General features: G+C 37.4%; 1 protein-coding gene across 2 annotated transcripts in view; it reads right to left on the bottom strand.

Moving 5' to 3' along the window:
* Positions 1–17,395, bottom strand: part of MAP3K7 (mitogen-activated protein kinase kinase kinase 7) — an 82,819-nt gene that overhangs the window by 10,036 nt on the left and 55,388 nt on the right. For both annotated transcript variants that reach the window (XM_075554762.1, XM_075554763.1), the window contains 2 exons: positions 12,719–12,783; positions 2,113–2,218 (listed from right to left, as the gene is read on the bottom strand). In XM_075554762.1, coding sequence (XP_075410877.1) covers positions 2,113–2,218; positions 12,719–12,783 — 171 coding nt within the window. The remainder of the gene's footprint in view (positions 1–2,112; positions 2,219–12,718; positions 12,784–17,395) is intronic.

Here is a 17,395-nt window from a genome sequence, read left to right as displayed (position 1 = left end):
TTAAACTTACTAAAAATAGACAGTGCAACCCTGGCTAAACACAGTTCCATCTTACATGATACAGAGAAAAGCCAGTCAGTTAATATTTTAAATTATAAACTTGACTAAACCATGCCAAATATTTATAAATATACATAAGTGGCACTTTAGTTTGGTAAAAACAAAAAGCTGACTTTTGAATTTCAATTTAATTGCCACTATTAATAACATAGCTGATCTTAAGTAAAATTCCAAATGGCTTAATTTTCCAAGGTCTAAGAGATCATCTTTCTCACATCTGACTTAACAACACTACAAACAGTTTCTATACAAGTATATTACTATCAAGGCATTTAAAAAATATTATGGAACATTTTTTTTCTACATGGCATATCATTTTCTTTTGGTCAAAATGAATCTATCCCATTATTATATTCAAACTGGTACGTTTTAATACCAATATTGTGGCCAGTTATTATTCATGTTGGGGAGTTTTAATAGAGTAGGCTTCATATCACAAACTAAATATTCCAGTACCACATACAAGTAAAGTTTTGCTAAAAGTAATTAAAAATGGTTGCAGCAGTATATTGGCAGGATACTGCCAACAATTCAAGCCAGACGCAGAAGAGGATGTGGCATGAGGTACACCATTCGATGCCAGATGGATCTTGAATGAAAGCACAGAAAACCAGAAAAGATGTTTGTGTTTTTATAGACTGTGTAAAGGCGTTCTATTGCGGGATCATAACAAATTATGGATTACAGCATAACACAGAAATTCCAGAGCACTTCATTAGGTTCCTGTTGAACTTGTCCACAGACCAAGAGGCAGTCATTCGACCAGAACAAGGGGATACTCTGCAGTTTAAAATCAGGAAAGATGTGTAGCAGAGTCGTATCCTTTCACCATGATTATTCAGTCTCTGTGCTGAGCAAATGGGCTCAGAGGCTGACCTAGAATAACATGGCATCAGGATTAGAGGAAGGCTGACCAGCCTTTGATGTGCAGATGACGCAACCTCGCTTGCTGAAAGTGAGGAGGGCTTGGATCTCTTGGATCTCTTGGTATGGATCAAAACTTTCCAACCGTCACAAGTAGACCAAGAAGAAATGATAAATGGAGATAACTCTGAAGTTGTCAAGTATTAATTTTGTTTGGACCCATAATCAATGCCATGGAAGCAGCAGTTAAGATATTAAACGATGTGCTGTATTGGGCAAATCTGATACAAAAGAGCCTTTTAAAGTGTGAAAGAACAAAGATGTCACTTTGAAGGCAAAGGTGCTCCTGACCGAAGTCACAGTGTCTCACTTGGCTCACATGCCTGAAAAAGCTGGGCAATAAATGAACATAAAACCCCAGAAGATTGCTGCATTTGAACTGTGGTGGGGAAGAAACTACCGAGTAGACCACGGACGGTCAGAGAATGCAGAAATGTGTTTTGGAAGAAGCACAGCCAGAATACTCCTAAGAAGTGAGGACGGCAAGGCTTCATGGGACATGCTTGGACATCACCCTTAGGAGAGTTTTCATTAAAAAGAAAACTCTCAATGAGACGGACTGACAAAATGGCTAAATATAAGCACAAGCAGGGCTGGCGCAGCGTGCGCCGGGTGGTGGCTAGGTTCTTGTACAATATGTTTGCTGAGGAGCAAAGACTGACTGGAGGGCCCAGAATGACGACAACAGGTTTGATGGTCTATTTGTTGGAATATTCCTATTACTGCGACGACTGTCATCTCTCAGAGACAATGCAGGGGACTCCACGGTCACCCTTTGGAGTCCTTGCCATCACAGCAGACAATGTTTGCTTGCTACTATCCTCCAGTAGGAGGATCAAAGTCTGACAATCTCACATTGAATACAATGGTTCGTAACTGGAAAACAAACACAAATCCTACAACTATGATCTTAGCATCTTAGTACATGGGAAATCGTGCAAAAAAGGCCGTCTCTGTCTCAATATTCAAAATGGCATTTTAAAATTTATTGTTGACTATGTGATATTACTATGAAAATGTAAATTATTATATAGTACTTTGTAAAGATTATAGCAATGAAATGAGGAAATTAATGTAACTGTTGAATGCGGCAATTTCGTCATTATAAGAAAGACACAAACGGATCACCTGTGGAATCATCAGGGGTCCATGGATGACTTCGAGCTGGCTTTTCCGAGGTTGGTCCTGAGGTAGTGATCATTCTGACACTAGGGCTAGATGACCTACTGCTCACCTGTAAGTATAGATGACAGGGGAAAAACATATGAATACCCATTTTTAAAAATCTTAAAGGAAAAATTTCTATTAAAAGGCATCAGACAATGTACAACCAAATCCTTCAAAAGCATGTCTTGAAAATTTAGGGTCACTGTTTCCTGAGAAATCCCAGTTAATTGGCCTGTAAGTGCTCTGTTCTACTTCCTAGGTCACTGTGTAATACATGGGGTCTTAAAAGATATCAAAGTCTCATCTAAGGTACAACTGGTTTCTATTGGCTTCGAATAACACAGGAGAAAGTGAGTCTGGAATAAAAAGAGAATATAGAATGTGTGGCTATTTCCATGAACAAATATCTCTTTAGACATGAAACTGAAGACCTGGGCGGTGCCCAACTACAGGCCAGTACATTACTGAACGTTTTGATTAAGGATTCCATAGAAGAATCTTGATTAAAAGGGGGGAGAAGACAAAACAGAATAAAAAATTTTGATACTCTAGACTTTTTGGATCCATGGATGTTGGATGAACCACTGAAGTTACTGCTCTGAGATCATGTTTAAGTTTCAAACCAAAAATATCCTGTGAAGAAGTCTGAAAACCAAACAAGCGTTACCTAGTGGAAGAGTCTTCTGTGAGCCTTGTGCTCTGGTAAGAACTCTCTCTATGGGATCAAACTGACCACTAATCTTTGAAAGGTTTGATAAGAACCTTAGAGGTTGGTGAGCTCATGTTAGTAAGAGAGAAACAAATCCAAACAGGAGGGGAGAATGGTTGTAATGGATGTAATCATCATAAATTGTAGATGTAGAAATTGGTGTGCTACATATGTTCTCAACAACAAAATACAAACTTGCGGGGAAATGAGGTTGTGGGAAGCAATGGATAGAGTCATTTCTAGCAAAAGAAGTCCAGAAACACTTGGAAAAGCACACAAAATCTCTAAGAATATTAGATTTATAAGAAGAGCTTTCAAAAGTGGAGGAAAATGGATTTGAAAGAGAATGGAACTTTCCCATGAACGTTTGGAAGCACCCTCAGATGTGTATACACACAGAATGCTTGCTGCATGCAGGTGAGCTGGAGACCGAGTAGGGAGTAAGACGAGAAAATACCCCCAGCTGGGACTAAGCTACAGGAAAAACTTCACTCATAGAGGGCAAGAGTGAACCGGGATGGGATGGGGTGGAATCTATGCTATAGAAGCAGACAAGTGAATCTGTCTATGGTGGTCTAAGCTACAGTGAATACATAAAACATTTTCCAAGATTGATGCACAATACCATATAGGAAAAATGAGAGAAAACCCAGCACAACAACCACTGTACTTCAATTCTAGAGAGGAAAAAAAAAATAAAGTAGCTGGAGAGAAAGGAAAGCTCATCCACAAAAGCGTACAAGTAGGGAGATTTACGTAACTGGAAGAGAAGCTAGCGTGTACTGCCAAAGGCTATTGCTGTTGGCGGGCAACACCGTTGGTGTAACTGATGCTCTATCAAGCTTTCAAGAAAATGACATTCTCCATCTTAGTTTACAAAAGGGGAAAAAACCAAAAACATGTTCCAACGTGTATGGAAAAAAGAAGCTCTGAATAGACAAAGACTGCCTGAGAAAGGTAAACTAACAGCCAACGTCACTTGTGGAAACAGATGCAAGAATTCTAAAAAGCACATTAGTAATTTGGAGCTGTAAAAAGAAGTATCTATCAATGCAATTCACCCAAATAGCTGAAGGGAAAGAAGAAAAACTTCAAGAAATGTATTTAAAATTTGACAAAATTAAGCATGTTTATTAAAAATGCATTTGACAAACTTAAAATTCCATGTAAGATAATTTATTGATGAGATGAAAAGTATTTGAAAAATCTGGGAACAAGGCAGTGGACTGGCAAAAGGATGATAGGGAGGCCCGGGAAGGGGGAACACACAGCAATAAGCAATGACATCTTCTTTAAGTTGGGTGGAGGGCTCATGAATGTGCATTTTATCAGGTTTCATTATATATCTCTTGCCTGTGTAGAATTCATATATGAAAATCTCTTGTAGGATGGATATTAGCTAAATTGGATTTTACAAGAATTTCTATTTTAAAAGCATAATTTTCCTAAAATGCTACTAAATACCAAATAGGATACTAAAAAAAAGAGAGTATGTTATATAGAGTAAGACATAATAAAATATAATAAATTCAGAAGAAATTATTTGGTTTCAATATGCAAACATAGGAACACTTAAAGAGCAAGTGCAAAACTGAATAATCCAAACCTGCTGCTTTTATAGAACAAAAGTAATCAACCTCTAAGTCATCTCATTGGACCAGTATAACCTCTTGAAGAAATGGGTTCAAGCTCAGTTCTGTCACTTCTACTTATATGAACTTATGTAAGTGACTGAATCTCTCTGAACTTTGGGTTGCTCGCCTGTCGATTGTGGTTGAGAGGTACTAATGGTTAAAATCTCCAGTCTCGGAGGCAAGACAGACCAGCATTTTCAGTCTCTGCGCTTCCACTTGTTAGCAATGTGGCTTTAGATAAGCCACTAAACGTAAGCGTCTGCAGTAAATGGAGGAAAGTATTAGCTACCTCGTGAAGGATGTGAAAGCTCTTTAAAGTCACCCAGGAAGACTGCTGGAGTGCTTGCCAAGTCCCTTCCTAGTTCCAGTCTACAGTCTTTTGTAAATGATTATCACGGACTAAACACCATTGTTTTTTGTGGGTTTTTTTTTTGTCTCTTTGAATTTCAATTGCATTTATAGTCAGTCAGGTCCCATATAACCTTCAACATGAATCCAAAATGCTTTTCACTCATCTCCCTTACTCTCAGAGCCTGTGATTCCTCAAATGCAGTAGCAGCTCCCAAGGGCAGAGCCCAGTGCATTTCCTAAGATCTACGCAAGTGTGGCATATACATTAACCACATAAGAAACACCTAGAGAAAACCGGCACTCTGATGTAAGACTGATGCTGAAGCTTATCCACCTTAGGTACAGAAGAAAAGAGCGTCCAGGGCAGAGGACCACTGCTGAAATACTGTCCTCTTATTTGAAGGATACTGTTATTCCTGTTAAGGGTAGAGTGGGTTACTCGCTGGGATGCTAACCACAGACCAGCAGTCCCAGCCCACCTGCAGCTTCTCCAGAGAAGAGAAGCATTCTGCTCCCGTAACAACGGACAGTCTCCAAAACCCACACACAGTCCTCTGTCAGAACGGACTCGACGGCGGTGAACTGGGTTTGGGTGAGTCCTTTGAACCATTGTGGCTGACAACAACTCTTGGTGACATAATAAGCACATTCACTTGACCATAGCTCAAATGCCTATTACACATCAAGGACAATCTTTCTGCAAAGAGGCAACAGAAAAAAACTCAAATAACTGCCTCAAGGGTTCTGGATCAGATTCACGCTATCCTAATATTTCTATTTTATCTGAAAAGGTGGGGGGATGTTTACGTGCTTCTGACATGTGAGAAAAGCAGCTAGAAAAAAATTAAGCAAGATAGAGAGCACAACTAAGAAATAGGTTTACAAAATAAAAGGAGTTCTGTGTATCTTCTTAAAACCGGCCATTTGATTAAAATCATGCAGAGCTAACCCTAATCTAAATTATAATCATTAAGCTTCTATCTTTCCCAAGAGAATCCTCTGCCACCTAATTGTTTTTCTCCTTTTCTCCTTTCCAAGGCGCTTGTAGGAAGCACCCCATGTACAATCACTTATTCTCCCTGAGACTTGCTACAGCTATGGGAGTGTCAGCTCAGATTTTCAATTCCAGCTTCAATGCTGATCTTTGTTCAAAGTTACAAAAATGCAATCACATGTGACATTAAAATTAATAAATCAAATAAGTCTTTTTTCACACATGGGGTGTTTAGCTCAACAAATGATACAGTAAGCAAACATGAAAGATACAGAAATATTTAAAATTTGGCCTTAATGATTTCATATTTTTAGAATTTATAAGAGAAACAGGTTAAAACATTCAACATTTTTTTCTACTGTGATGAAGTGTTATACAGAGAAGCAATTTTTAAAAATCCCCAGCAAGCTTCTGATTGCCACGATGTTCTCAAACTACTAAACCCAGTTAGGTCTGTCCTTCCTACAAGGCAGTTACAATTACTTTATTCCACATACACTTCAGTTTAAGAGACATAGATAAAGAGGACTTACCACAGGACTGATATGAAAAGTAGTCAAGAGGGTAAAGAAACGCCACACAGCAATTTAAAGCCGTATAAAACTAACCCAGATTTAAACCACAGGGGCAAATTACCATCAGTGGGCATAACCCAGAACTGGATTTTGACCAGAACTTTATCCCCACATTTATAAAAAGGAATTAGGAGTTATTTTACAGACAAAAATAAGGCTCAGCTTTTTATGTCTCACCTGAAAGACAGGGACAATATTTTCATAAGTCAAGAATTTATGGCTGGAGTTACCACTTAGATTAACATTTAAAAACTATTAAAAACCTTCAGAAATCATTTTTTGCTGCTAAAATTAAACAAGCATTAAACAGAGCTTCAATACTAATTTACGGTGATATTCTTGCTAAAACAATATTTTAAGATATCTTTTTTTTAAAGGGAGTAAGTTGGAAATTCGGATTTTACAGGAGTACTTCTTCCATTATGACAATTACATTGAATTTAAGTAGTGCTAGGTCTGACAGGTGTATCTAAAACATGCTTTCTCATTCAAAGGCGGCGCTCAAACAACCCTGGCTTCACTATTTATTTACAAGGACATTTTAGAACTTAATAATTCTTATGTTCTTTAAATGCTCAACTAGGAAGACAGACTAGGAGCCAGGAATTATTGAAACATAAGTTTCTGATTTAGAGCTTTAATAGCTTTACACTAATGATGGTGAAAATTGAGGGTGGATGAAAATAGTAACACAATAAACCACACCCATTAAACAGCAAGAATATGTTAATAATACACATCTCAATATATTATTAAAGTTCTTAAGCAAATATTTTCCATGATTACTGAGAAATGTTTTTCTATGATATAAAAAATAGAATGAATTGGGTCTCTATCTTTCCAAGTGCTATTTTCATTTATTTCTGGATAGTAATACACTAGTTTCTCAAAATCAAAAACCAAATGCACTGTCATCGAGTTGATGTTGATTCACAACAACCCTATGGGATAGTATAAAACTGCCCCTCTGAGTTTCTGAGACTGTAACTCTTTATGGGAGTACAAAGTCCCACCTTTCTCCCACCGCCCAGCTCATAATCATACCACACCACACCAGGAAAATTTTGCTGAGTATTATTTACAAAACAAAAACAACTCAAACAATTGCAGCAGCACACCAACAGAATGGCAAGGAATTTAGGTTAAGAAGATACTGAATAAAAATATCATGTCTGGTATTAGACAGATCTTGGCTGAAAGCAAAGAATATGAGAAAGATGTTCATCTGTGCTTCACTGACTATGCAAAGGTATTTGATTATGGCTAACACTGTGAATAATGGGACTTCTAGAATGCTTGACTGTGCTTACAAGCAACCTGCACAACAGACTGAGGTAAAGTACGTGTCAGGGTGACATCTCACCACACATATTGAATGAGCATGCTGAGCGCACACACACTCGGAGAAGCTAGATGATAGGAACAACTGGCATTTGAATTACAATAACTCAATGGCCATCTCTGACTTGCAGATGCAGCAGCAGCCCGGCTTGCTGAAAGCAAGAAGACTCAACGCACTTAGTGATGAAGATAAAAGATGACAGTCTTCAGTATAAATTACAGCTCAACACAAAGACAAGTTCTCACAAACAGACCAGTCAATACCATCATGATCAACACCTAAAAGGTTGGCATTTTTATGGGTTCCATTTTACATAGATCCACAATCAATGTTCACGGAACCAACCATCAAGATATCAGAAAACGTAACACAGGCAGCAATCTTAACAAGCTGAAAAGGAGGTCACCTGAGGGCTATGGTGCCCCTGATGCAAGTTATGGTCTTTTCAATCAGGTCAAGTGCACATGCAAGTTGGACAACGAATACAGACGACCGACGAAGGAACGATACCTTTGAAAGATGGTGTTGAGAAGCGTACGGACTCTGCTTGGCCTGCCAGCAGAATGAGCAAATCTGGCTGTGAAGATGAACAGCTAAATCACACTCCTTAGGAGTGATTACACTGAGATTTTATGGATTTGGGAGGCGCTACCAGGAGGGACATAATACGTGTAGCGAATCAGGAAGAAAAGGCCCTGCAGGAGAGGGGCTGACTCAGTGACTACATCAATGGGTTCGAGCAGAGCACAATTTGAGGATGGGCCAGACCAGGGCCTGCTTCATTCTCTCACTGTTAGTTGGAGCCAATTCAGGAGCACCACCCCCAACAGCAAGTCATTCCCTGTGTGTGAGAAGCAAGCAATGGCACACGAGGTGCAGGAGCCCGGGAAGCATCCCGTGTGGAGGCGGCACACAGCTTGCAGTACGCACCCACGGATGGATGGGCTTGGTACTTTCACCGCTCAGAATCACCTTGAGGTGAGTGTCATTGTTTACAATTGTAGATAAGATTTCTGATGTCAAGCATTAAGAAATTGGCATAAAATCACACCTTTGACTAGAAAAGATTCTAAAGTTCATTTAGAAATGTAGTATGTCCAATTCTCTAAATCATAATTGTATCACGTCGTAGTTCTGATTTTCACCAACTGCAACATCTTCCAGAAGAAATGTTTTAAAACAGGCCCACACTGTTGCAATTCCCGAGGGAGTACTCAGCCCTGCACAAGAATATGTGATTTTAGTGTACACAAGGAACCCCGAGCCAGAATCAACTAGACGACCACTAAGAATACACAGTTTGAATGCTTTGGAATTAGACAGAGCTGGGTTCAAAACCCGGTTTTAATAATTAAGGCAGTGTATGGGACATAAAAGACTTGGGTAAGCGTCTCTTATCCTCCCTCTACTTCTCTACAAAATGAGCAAAATTAAAATACCAGATTTACCCCTCCCAGGGGGACGAACAATGGAAAAGCTGGTGAGGGGCGATGGAGGATGATGTAAGATATGAAAATAATCTATAACTTATCAAGGGTTTGAGATGGAGGTCGGGTGGGGGAGGGATGGGGAAGAAATGGGAGCTGATTTCAGGGGCTCAAGTGGGAAGAGGGTGCTTTGAAAATGATGATGGCAGCATATGTGCTTGACATACTGGATGAATGTATGGATTGTGATATGAGATGTAAGAGCCCCCAATAAAAGTATTTAATACTAATAAAATACATATAAACAACATTTAAATAATGTACATGAAAGGCTGGCACAGCACAGAACTGACACACAATGTATGGCTGTTAATATTTCTTAAGCCCATTGATCTGGGTTTAAGTCTTATCTGTTCACAAAAGTTCTTGCATGACTGGGGCTTCAAGGCTTCCAGCCAAAGTCCACCAGGAATACACCACCCATGAAACGAGCTGGGTCTGTTATCCATTGCAGCAAAGGAGACCTCCATCAGGAGGTGTGGGGTGTCTCAGGAAGAAGGATGGCGGGGCTGGTCTCAGGAAGGAGGGCAGACTAGAGTAACTCGACAGCTGCAATGGGAAGCAGCAGCGACCACTCTTCCTAACTGGGGCAGGGTGATGGGTGCTATTTTCTGGTGGGACAGTGACCTTGTTTTCATGTGTGCTTGGACATTATGAAATGGTCATGTCTGGGATTATTTTATTGTGGTCTCAGGGTAAACCTGTCAGAGCTTGGCGTGCTATGAGGTGGCTTACGTATATACTTGTGTATAAGCCGAGTTTTTCAGCACATTTCTAATGCAGTTTCTGTGGTAACATCCAGTGCCTTGGCTGATATTTGGGTCGGTTTGTACTCAAGTACATATGGTATGACCACTAGAAAGACAGCACAGCTAACTGTGAATGACTGGCCAGCTTCTAACATTGACACCAGAACATCAGGAGCTACTTTTTCTTCAAAGTCTCTAGAAGCCAGGTCCTTTACGAGAGCTTAAAAATAACTCCCAAATTATTTATATATTGAAAAAAAGTCATGTTTAAAAGTGAGTTCGCTACATATTGTGAGAATACAATCTTTTACACATGTACTTTCTCACAACTTTTAACTAAGAATCTTGCTTTGTTCAAAATTCCTCTTAACGGGAAATAATACAAAACCATCAATTAAAATCCACTTCCAGATGGTGTGTCCATGTGGTTTTACATGACACTGTCCTGAGTCAGGAGTAAAAGTCACAACAGCCATACATTGTGTGACAGCTGTGTGCTGTGCTGGTTTTCATGTACGTTATTTACATCTTAACATTAAAATTTGGTGTTTTTAAAATTTTCCTCATTTTCCAGATAAGCAATGTGAGGAGAAGAGAAACTTATCCTCTTACAGGCCTCTTCTTCTATGTTAAGCCCTCTTTACTAGTTAAGTTCTTTCCCTTTGAAGATCGTGTTGGGTGGGTCAGATTCTTTTCTTGACATTCACTGTCCATTTCTGTGCCAGAAAGAGCTGAGGACTGCTCTAGTTACTACCATGGCAGACTTCACAAGGAACTATACCTTTAAACTTGGAAAATCCTTATTGTGTGATTTTCATGAGTAAAAAGATTTAATGACTATTTACCCTGAAATTTTCAGAGGAATAAAGATTACTGTACTCTACCATCAACCCCAAGTGAAATTAGGCACTTTAATATTCAAGACTAGATTAATTTTTAAAATACACTATGTATTAGCAACATAGCATCTCTTTTAGAACAGATTTTACTTCCATATTATTCCCTTGGTTCCAAGTGACAGAAATTCACTCAGATAGACTCTCCCCCTAACCAGAGGCGGCCTCTGTTTGACGACCAGAAGGCATTGTAACTTAGAAAGGCTATCAGCAATGCAAACGCTTAGAGGAAACCAGCAAGGCTTGGTGTGGAGACATGGAGGAGGGAGCTCAGAATTAAATTACAGTCTATTCTAGATGATAGGGAAAAGTACCACACCAGCAGATATTTCAAAAGTGTCTGAGGACAGGCTTCTCATTCCTACTCAAAGAGAGAACTTGGCTAATGGCTCCTCTCATAACTGGAATATCAATGGCGATATTAAACAGTTTAAAAGGCTGAGCTCATCAAGCCTCTAAGGAATCAAAGCAAATGCCAGATGTCAAACTATTTATTACTAAATGGGCTGATTAAATCTTAAAGTATTTGAGGAGGAAAATGGAAAACTTCAGCCAAAAGTTCTGGGACCCACAAAAACCAGACATATTTTGAAAAACTACTAGGTAGGTGAAATGGAGGTTCAGAGTCACTAAAATGCTACAAAATATATATAAATTGACGTAGATATGTTTGCGTGAATAGGCTCCAGGAATTGTAAAATATTTCTAGATATAAGTGAAGCTCAAAGATATTTACAATTTGTTTATCAGACGGTTTTTGCTAAAGTTAATTAATGACTATACAGAGCTTCCAAAATTAAATCGATGACTTTAAAGGTTCCCAAAATTTTATTAATGACTACAAAGGAATTTTGAAATTTATAGTATGTTATAAAAAATCTTTCTAGAATGAAAAACTAATATATGCTAGCATAAATGAAATAGCTTATAATATATGCTAAAACTGTTGGTTACTGTGAGACACGATGCATTTCTATTACTTCAGATGCAGGCAATACTCATGACACTTCCTTCAGCACAAGTGAAAAACAAATAATATAACATCCCTCAGTATTAGTCCTCATTCACTCTACAGAATGAACATAAACTAAACATGTATCATATTATTTAACTTGACTAAAAAACAAAAAGCAATGGTTAAATTAGATTATTTAGCTGGTTGGGAAAACTACTGAATTCCAGGATTTGATTGAAATGATTACAGCCTTGTCTGGATAAACTACAAAGAAGCAGGAATAAAGATATAATGAGAGCTAAGAAGAATCTCCAGAATTAAAGAATAGAAATCCTACCAACTAGAACAGAGGTCTTTCTAGAGTTTATCCAAGTATTGTTTTCAGGATATTTCACAAAATATCATTCAAATGACATACCAAATTAAAAGATCTTTAGTTCTCCAGGTATAAACCAATGCACCATGTGACCCCATAAGGAGAGGCATCTTATTGAAGTAATGTTTATTCCCTCAATAGTGAAAAGTGATAGAAAAATGACAAAGTAATAAATTACAAATTTGAAAACTCCCTCAATAAAACATATAAAAACCATATAATATACATAAAGCACTGCTAAAGAATTTACTTTCCCATAGTTTGATCAGTTTACCTTCACAAGTTACCCTTACTGCCAAATTCTTAAGAATATCTATAGTTTTTTTCCCTCAGTATTTAAGTTCCAGTGTCAATGAATTTCTCTATCAGAATTTTAATTCAAAGTTATTTCAACTCAGAACACTACTTTTGCAGAGTGCACTGTAACTACTACCTATTACTACTCTTTTCTACCTATTACTACTCTTCAAGGAAAGGGGATTTGAATGCTAAGTCTTACCTGACCAGGTTCCGTTCCCGTAACAGTCAAGTCTTGGATGGATCTACGTCTGGGTTGTCCGTTGCCTTGAAGATAAATAAATTAAAAAAATGTGAAACAGGAGAGAAACCTACAGAAACCAACAAGAAGACCATCACTGCTACAGGAAAGGGGGTGGGATTTGTTGCTCCTTGGATCTACACAAACTGTTTGTAAGGAGAAAGATTTTAATGAGTTTGCTGTAATCAAGAGAACGAGGAAGATGTAAGAAAAGGAAGAGACAGCTGCAATTTTTTAACTCAAAAGTTACCAGCCTATAATAAAGTATGACCTGACACAATAACCACTCCTACCACACAAATAGCTGCTACACATTTTTCCCAGCATCTCTGTCATGCGTTTAAGTAGATGAATGCCTGGGGCTGATAATGGCATCTATTTCAAGGGCCTTACGTTGCAGCAAGACAGCCAACAGGTTGTAAGACATCATTGACTAATAAGCAGTACCTTGCTCACTTCAGGGCCTATAAGATGTTTAGACTTACATGTATTATATCCAATCAAAACTCTGTATCATTAGTCATTGTCCGTATCTAGTAATTTATTATTTGAGAACAATAACTCTAAATTTCCTACTGGCGAAATCGATTCGTCATTCCTTTCTCAAATATATAGCTTGTAGAAATGGGCTATCATGATAACCTGGTTTAGAAACTTCTTTGCTACTGATAATCTAATTTAAAAATTAATTTTATGAAAATTCTACAGCAAAGTGAAATGAAGTAAGCAATAGTTTCACTCAGCACTTCATTTGGGAACCGACTGTTTCTGCAGTCTCTTCAAAGAGAGATCAGCTACCCAAAAGGAAACACCAAGATACAATGACTAACAGCTGCCACAATGCTCAAAATTCCTATGACTTTTGACAGCTTTAATATGTGATTTCTCTGCTAGTGGAACACGCTCTGAACATGCATTCTAACAATTAGCAGACAAGACTCATCATTAGACTTTTCTATTTCCATAATACACCATCTTATGCTAAACCAATCTGTAAAACATTATTTTAATTCATGTAACCCATCAGAATTTTGAACATACACTAAAAGGCCCTTACAATACAGTAAGAATGCTAGATGCCATGGCTGTTGCTAACTGCCAGTGTGTGCAGTGAATTAAAAATCAAATACACAGCCACCCTTAAAAGTGTAAGGCATTCATTTCTGGTTTAGGCTCTTTGGGAATTCTTGACATAGTTTGAACTCAAATTTACTTCACATTGCATTCTATTCCCCCAAATTCCAACTTTCTTATTACAAATAAACATAGTACACTGCATATCTATTGAACAATATTTTTGTTAATACCTTTATTTTTTTAAGCAACACTCATTAATACCTTTAGTTCTATTTCCCTAGGTCAAAATGTATCCCCATCACCATGACTAATGAGCAATTTTAGGCACATTTTATTCAACAAGCTCATTCCAAAATTAGCTTAGATGAGACAGGCTTATGAAAGTATCTGGAATCCTCGTATCAGTTTAGCAACATTGGTGAATCTGAGGAACCACCCGGCACATGTGTCTATAAAACATCACACATCATCGTTGCAATAACAACAGAAGCAAATTCAATAAAGTGAAGGGTAGGAAAATGCTTAAGAAAGTAGGTTAAGGAAGTGACACTTAACAAATGTCATAAGATGGGGAATCGTCAAGCCACAGCGTGAGGCACAGCAAGGATTAGGCACTGCATTTAATTAACATGCCCACAGCAGAACCCACCTTGCGAACAGCTCAGACAAAGCAAGAAAGTATGATTAATGAATACTTGTTGCTCCAATATTAAATTTTAAGTTATAATTTGAAATTGAAAATATATACACATACATACATATCACATGTGTGTGTGTGTATGTATCTCTTAATACTGCAAATGAAAATTGTTGGGTGAGTTCCCAGGAGATTTGGAGTAATTCTGGATTTTAAAAAAATGGAATACTAATTTAGAAATTTAGTCAGTTTACATTTTCGAATGATCTTTGAGATGTACATACCTTTATTACACATGGTAGAGAGGACAAAACAAGGGGCAAAATCATGTGAACAGATAGATGCCTGATGAAGGAATCCGAAAGCTGCAAATGATGTCCTGAGTATTTAATTCTGCAGTGAATTCTGAATGTTCCCTGACTTATCATAGAAAACAAATGGACATGCTTTAGAACAACTTTTCTAGGTTAGAATAAAAAGAAGACAACAAATCTTCGGTTCATTTCTCTCGAAAAAGAAAGTGGGGTCAGAAGAGCAGATCATGGATCAATTTAGTTTTTCACACTGATTTTCTGAAGATAGAATCTATCTGAGCTGGCACACAACAAACATCATCACAGAAGTCTCCCGAAGTTAAGACACCAAACAGTCCCTGCCAGGTTTCTCTTTTCAGTTTAAAGAAGTACTCTTCTTTTTCTATTTATCAATCTTACTAAAGAGTATTTTCTTTTACATGTAAAATGAAACACACCACTTTCCTGGAAAAGCTCTTCTCCCAAACACTCAACATTGGGAGACTTGGGAATTTTGAATGTCAAAGTATTTGCTGGACACTTTTCGTCGCAGCCAAAATAGGACTTACAGATCTGTACAGCACAATACACAACACAACTTTTCAGAATGCTTCTGTTTCATCATAACCTAAGGGTCTTATTCTAAAATGTATCTTCTAATTTAGGTTGCTACAAATTGTCTCTCTTTTACTAATTTCAACGAATTCTGGCACTTTCCTAACAAAAGTCTTTCAAGTAGGATTTTCTTATCCTATTTTTAAAAAGCAATGTTTCATTCGAATAAATCAGCTCTACTAGATTTTATCTAACTGTCTGATGCATCTAAATGAATGTTTAGAAAATTTAGTATTTGACGATTCTTAAGCCAAACCTAGAAAGGGTAGAAAAGCAAAATAGTGCCTAGATAACCTAACCAGTATCTCTGCCTACAGTTGACCAGCATTCTGCAAAGGCCTCAGCTCTGCTTTCTATAAAATATTGTGCAATAGTTGAAAGAAAGGAGGCTAACTCACCAATATATTTTTCTATCCAATGATCCATTTATTTTCCGTTAAATAGTTCCATATACTACTTAACTGCTTCTTAGACACTTAGTACACAGTCAATATCCAGTGGAGCTAAGTGCCCATGAAAAGTATTCACTAAATTTCCCAAAGTTTACTAATCTAGACCAAAATGAAATCCACTGCCATCAAGTCCATTCTGATTCTTGGTGACTCTAGAGTGGGGTAAAACTGCCTCGTGGGTTTCTGAGATTTAACTCTGTCAGATCAGAAAGCCTCATCTTTCTCCCTAGAGAAAGATATGACATAAATTCAAAATTACTAGTCATGGTTTTATAATAGCATTTATAAAAACTTTAAACATTCTTCAAAACTTTTCAATTTGGTTAATTTTCCTGAAATATCTTATATCACAATTGCAATATGGATATTATATTTGGAAGGATTCACTGTTGCCAATCACATTTTGGAAATTCATTTTATAAGGCAAACCAACCTAGTACAAACTATGTACAATGGATTTTATATTAGAGTGGGAAGAAGTGCAGGAGACTAATGCTTCAAATAAACCTTTTATAAGCACTATATAAGATGCAGTGCATTTTTTTCCAATGGAATTTAAAGTGGATTGTAGTCATACATGATTTTCTTAAGTGCTAAAACTACTCACACTAGGACTCTAGAGACAGTCTTCTGAGCTGCCTTAATTATCAATGCTAGAGTCATGCACAAAATTCACTTAACTACTCAGTTACTCACTAGATGTTTTAAGCTAGAAAAAGCCATTACTTATTGGGTTTGTTATTTTCTTTGTTGTTGTCACTTTTTAAAGTATTTTGCCTGTTCACCTCTTACTTTGGGACTTTAAAAAGAAATGTAAAAAGTTCAGATATTCTTCTGGAGCTAGATCAGTTTTGATGAAAAGAATATATGATATAGTTTGGGGTTATCTAATGCCTGTTACTTGCATACTTGAAAAGAAGGCAGGGATGAAGGCAGAATCTTGGAAGCTTGAATAGTAACAAAAACAAAATATGAAGAAGGTCAGGAAGATCTAAATAAGCAACCACATAAACAACCATCTGTTCTTACTGCCTTTATTATAAAGTCAGAAACCTCAAAGCAGCTCAATAATTTTTGAAGAATGATTTTTTAAATACTTATCAACTACACCTCCAGTCCTTTAAAAAAGTCATAACAAATTAAAATGTACGAGCTAAAAAGGAAAGAATTACTCTTGGAATTTCACATTTTAATGGGAAATATTTCTTTTTCTCAAAATCCATTCCAAATTATCAACTTACAATAATGTTCAACATGCAAATATATTAGGCAGTGGTAGGTAAGATGACTTAAATCCTGAGCACTTAGGTAGTAATACACGGATACTTGGCAGAATGTTCTGCACAAATAGTTATTAGCAAATGTCATTGCAAAGTGGTGATTTTTGCTGTTAACGTCAAGTCTTGCCTGGTAATGAGCCAAACTGATGGACAGCTCATTCTTTTAGGGGCGGGATAAGGTCAAAGGGTTTTCACATCTGAGATAGGAATGACCTAGAAAAAGGTATACAGCTAGCTCTATTTTTCATTTGACCTAAGGAAAACTCAATTGATGAATAAATAGT

The sequence above is a fragment of the Tenrec ecaudatus genome, chromosome 7, assembly GCF_050624435.1.
Source record: "Tenrec ecaudatus isolate mTenEca1 chromosome 7, mTenEca1.hap1, whole genome shotgun sequence".
NCBI classification, from domain to species: domain Eukaryota; kingdom Metazoa; phylum Chordata; class Mammalia; order Afrosoricida; family Tenrecidae; genus Tenrec; species Tenrec ecaudatus.
The sequence above is the reverse complement of the archived record's forward strand: the minus strand, read 5'-3'. Positions and strand labels throughout refer to the sequence as shown.